The sequence below is a fragment of the Chaetura pelagica genome, unplaced genomic scaffold, assembly GCF_000747805.2.
Source record: "Chaetura pelagica isolate M959 unplaced genomic scaffold, ChaPel_1.0 scaffold53, whole genome shotgun sequence".
Taxonomy (NCBI): domain Eukaryota; kingdom Metazoa; phylum Chordata; class Aves; order Apodiformes; family Apodidae; genus Chaetura; species Chaetura pelagica.
The window spans coordinates 4,315,339-4,319,982 of NW_009952880.1; the positions used below are offsets into that span (position 1 = coordinate 4,315,339).

General features: G+C 40.5%; 1 protein-coding gene across 1 annotated transcript in view; it reads left to right on the top strand.

Annotated features, from left to right (window-relative positions):
- COL14A1 (collagen, type XIV, alpha 1) overlaps positions 1-4,644 on the top strand; it is a 121,528-nt gene that overhangs the window by 40,282 nt on the left and 76,602 nt on the right. Inside the window, exon 11 of the mRNA XM_009995374.1 lies at positions 4,278-4,433. Coding sequence (XP_009993676.1) covers positions 4,278-4,433 — 156 coding nt within the window. The remainder of the gene's footprint in view (positions 1-4,277; positions 4,434-4,644) is intronic.

Consider the following 4,644-nt stretch of genomic DNA (forward strand, 5'->3'; position numbering starts at 1 on the left):
CAAAAGAACAGTTTGATACTCAAAGATCACATCCTACAAGCTCAAGAAAGGTCCATACTGACAAGTAGGAAATCAAGCAAGGGTAACAGTAGGCCAGCATGGATAAGCAAGGAATTCCTAACAGAACTCAGACATAAAGAGGAAGTATATAAGACATGGAAGAAGAGGCAGATGGCTCAGGTGAAATATAGAGTTGCTGTCTGATCTTGTACAGGTAAGTTTAGGAAAGCCAAGGCCAATGTGGAGCTGAATTTGGCCAGGTATGTGAAAAGCAACAAGAACAGACTGTACAAGTGTGTGATTAGTAAAAGGAAGACTGAGGTAAACATGAGCTCACTCCAGAGTGGGACCTGATGACAAACAAAGTAGAAAAATACTGAGGTACTCAATGGCTTATTTGACTCAGACTTTACCAGTTTAAATGGCCTTTAGAAATCCCAGACTGCTGAGATCAGTGGGAAGGTCTGGAGAAAGGAAGACTGCCTTATTTCAGGAGTAACAGCAAAGAGAGCATGTAAACCAACTGGACACACAGGTCTGTGGAACAGGATTGGCTGCACCTGTGAGTGCTGAGAGAACTGGCTTATGTTGTTGTGAGGACAGTCTCATTTATCCTTGATAAGTCATGGTGACTGGGAGAAATTCCTGAACACTGGAAACAGCAAATGTCAGTCCTTTGTGAATCAGGATCTGGGGAACTACAGGATGGTTCATTGTCATCTCAATCCTTGGGAAGGTGATGGAGCAACTAATTCTTGAAACCCTTTTCCAAACACGTGAAGGTCAAAGAGGCGATTGGAATTAATCAGCATGAATGTATGAAGGGGAAAGCATGTTTGACCTCACACAGTTCAACAAAGGGAAGTGCAAAGTTTCTGGGGAGAAATAACTTTAGGCATAATAATAATAACAACTCTACATATGTATAGATATATATGCATAATAATATATGCATAATAATAATAACTCTACATGCTGAGGGGTAACCATCTGGAAGACAGCTCTGGAAGTACCTGTAGTCTTGCTAAAGAACAGGCTGACTGTGAACCAGCAATACACTCTTGTCACAAAGAAGGACAAGAGCCTCCTGGATTGCATTAGAAAAGAACTGCCAACAGGTTGAGGGGAGATGATTCTTGCTTTCTGCTCAGCACCAATGAGGCCATGCCTGGATGCTTGGTCGAGTGCTGGGCTCCCTAATACAGAAATGTGGACTTACTGGAATGAGTCCAGTGAAAGGCCACAAAGATGATTAAGGACTTGGAGCATCTTTCATAAGAGAAGAGGCTGAGATGGCTATAGCTGTTAAGTCTGGAGGAGGGAAGGCTCAGGGTGATCTTATCGATGTGTAAAAATCCCTGATAGGAGGGAAAGAAGAGGAGGATGCCAGACTGTTCTCAGTAATACTCAGTGACAGGACAAGAGTCACAGGGCACAAATTAGAAAATGAGATTAAATCAGAACAGATGGTGATGGTGGCCAAACTTGGGAATAGATTGTCCAGAGAGGATGTGGACTCTGCACCTCTGGAGATATTTGAATCCCAACTGGACACAGTTTGGAGCAACCTGCTCTAGCTGACCCTGATTGAATAGGGAAGGTAGACTAGATGATTTCAAGAGATGCCTTTCATCCTCAGTGGTTCTTGATTCTGTGTCAGTACTAATCTTCCCAATCTGAAAATAAAATAGGATCATGTAAAATTATTTGAGATTTCTATTTTAGGCTCAGTGTCCCAAAAAGTAATCTCCAGCCATGTTATACCCCATAATGCAATGTTAGGATCTGTTTAATTTATTGAGGCAGAGAAAACAGAATCACATACTAAGCCAACAGGATTGTTTCATATTGCACCTGGTATTCCTTTGAAGTCACCTAGTCAAGTTCTGACGGAGCCCAGCCCTGCTGGTTTTCTGAGGTCTGATCAGATCAAGCCCTGGGGCCATGCATCTAGCATCTAGCATTTTATACAGCTGTCTTTGGGACTGTGTTGGAAGTAATAATCTGGCAAGTGCCAGATTATTCATCAGTCCATATGATAAAATACCTGCAGCTTGAAAGTATGTTTTGCTTTCCTAATGGGCAACTATGGAAAACTGTAGTTTACATTCCTGCCTTTGTGTGAGATGCTGACAGATTAAAATAGCCACCAATCACATTTGTTCATATAGAACATTGAAAATAGCTTACAGGAAATCTAAATAGACATATTCAATGTGCATAGCATAAAGATAATTAGGTTTCTGATTTAGTAGTCATTTCTAACTTGAAATAAATGTGAAATGCATTCACATTCTAAATTGCTGCAAATATATTTTTACCTGCTTTAGTTTGTTTCAGTTGCTTTTTAGTAGGTTTAATTTATGCCTATGTTACCAGAGTATTAGGATACCCTGGTAACTGTCCAAGATGGAAATCAGCCTTATCTACTATATTTGAGATTCTGAGGTCTTCAGCTGAAAATTCTAGTATAAGACACCACTTGTTAGATTTTGAGACACATCTTCATTAATTACTATTTATACTGCCAGAATACCTAGGAGTTCCTGTTGAGAGTTGAAATATCAGTTATAAGTTAGACAGAGGATACTTTTATTGTAATTTTTTAGAATCAAAATAAGGTAAGAGACAGGTGATGGATAACTCTCTCGGTGATCCTGGGAGAATCTGAGACAATCTGGTAGAAAGTCCCTTGAGAATATCTCGACAGGTTGTGTTTTTCTGTAGGTATCAGAGGTCTGAAGAAAGAGACTGAAGTACATTTGAAAATGTTTATGAGTAGTTTCTCCCTGCAATTAGAATGTGGGAATTCATGGAAATATAAGTTAACGCATCAACAAGGATTTAGACAGCATGAAGGTAGGCTGTGAAAGGCTTGGAAGTGAGGATAGATGAGAAGAACCTGGAGGTGGAAGCCTAGAGAAAGGCCTGAGTTGAAGTTTTGCCCACGTTTACAGACCTGAACAACAGACTGAGTGAACAGCCTCAATGAACAAGAAAGGATGAGGTTGGCATCTTTCCATATGGGAAGTTAAGAGCTCTGTTAGAGCTTGTTGAACAGGACATGATAGATATACTACTCCTCAGAGATGTCAGCTAGACAGGCTGCAGTTTTTGGTTTGACAAGGAGATTAGCTCTGTGAGTTATTAGCATTGTAATTAGAATTGGTTGCTGCATCTGTTTTTGCAAATCAGATTCTTCAGAAATATGCCAAGCAGAGCTTTGTAGTGGCTTAACATCCAGCCAAGTACAGTCAGTCTCAGTTCTTAATAAGAAAGGCTTGATACCAGTTAGCAATTACTTCCTGGGTTTTTTTAGACCCTTGGAATAATTTTAAGGAGTATTCTCAGTGTAGAAGTTCCAAAGAAGGAGGCAAAGTTCCCTTTTATCTCTCCAGTAACTAGATATTTTGATGGAATCCATCAATGATGTAACAGCAGTGGAGAGTCTTGGGATGTTATTCTGTGAGAGGAAGAATGTGAGGACAATCAGAGAAGTGCAAAGTGCTACTCTGGAGAGTTACAGAAATACAAAGAAATATTCAGAATCCCAGATTGGTGCTGTGTTCTGGTATCAGTGTCTTACATTCACAAATAAACCTCCTAATAATGTTTGAATCTCATCCATCCAGCTTAGTTGTACTCACCAGTTTAGCATTTGCCATAATAATTTGCAATGGATGATCTTGCCTACACTTCCATAATCCCACTGAGCCAGTTTGGACAGTCCAGGTCTTAAACACACAACAGCCCATAGTCAAAATATTTTGATGGGTGCAATGTGCTCGTTCAGTTTCCTCCAGGGTGTCCTACCTCGTGGCTGTCTCTCCCACGCTCTGGCTTGGGAACTACTGCCAGAAACAGCCACCTCTGGGGACTACTGCTTCTTCCTAGTAGCAACCGTGTCCTTTCTTTGATAGTGGGTGGTCATCCTCCTGCAGATCAGGAAGGGAGAGGATTGAAAGGAGTGATTTGGTGCTTGAAGAGAAGAAATCTTCCCACTTGAAATGTTCAAAACCATTTAGGACAAAGAGCTGAAATGCTTTGTAAGGGGTAACTCTGCCCTGCTGTCAGAATTGCTCGGGTCTTCATTTCCTTGTTTCTCTAATTCTCCCATCTGTTATGTACTAATCAGCTCTTCATAGTTGTGGCATACAGACAGCACTTCCATGCCTGGAGGTAGAGATATTCCTTTGTGTTTCCTAGGGTAAAATAAACTGTTTGAGAAATAGCTGGTTGTTCAAGTGAGACAACTGACGTGTCTGTTTCCACTGTAGTTGCCTTGCCAATGGCATCGGATCTGCAGTTGTACGATGTGTCCCAGAGCAGCATGAGAGCAAAGTGGAATGGAGTAGCTGGTGCCACAGGTTACATGATCCTGTATGCTCCCCTCACAGAAGGACTGGCAGCAGATGAGAAGGAGGTGATGTATTGTGCTTTCATTTAAATTGCAATTATTAAAAAAAATATTTTAAAGAATAAGCTAGTACATGGCCTTGAACTCCAGCTTGATCAGCTTTTTTTTTTTTTCATGACTGCTTTAAGTATTGTATATATTACAGCCTATGAATAAAGTGCAAGTACCAGTAGATTATTTTTATATGTCATTGCCATAAAAATGCAATAATTTCAGCTCAATTAGTG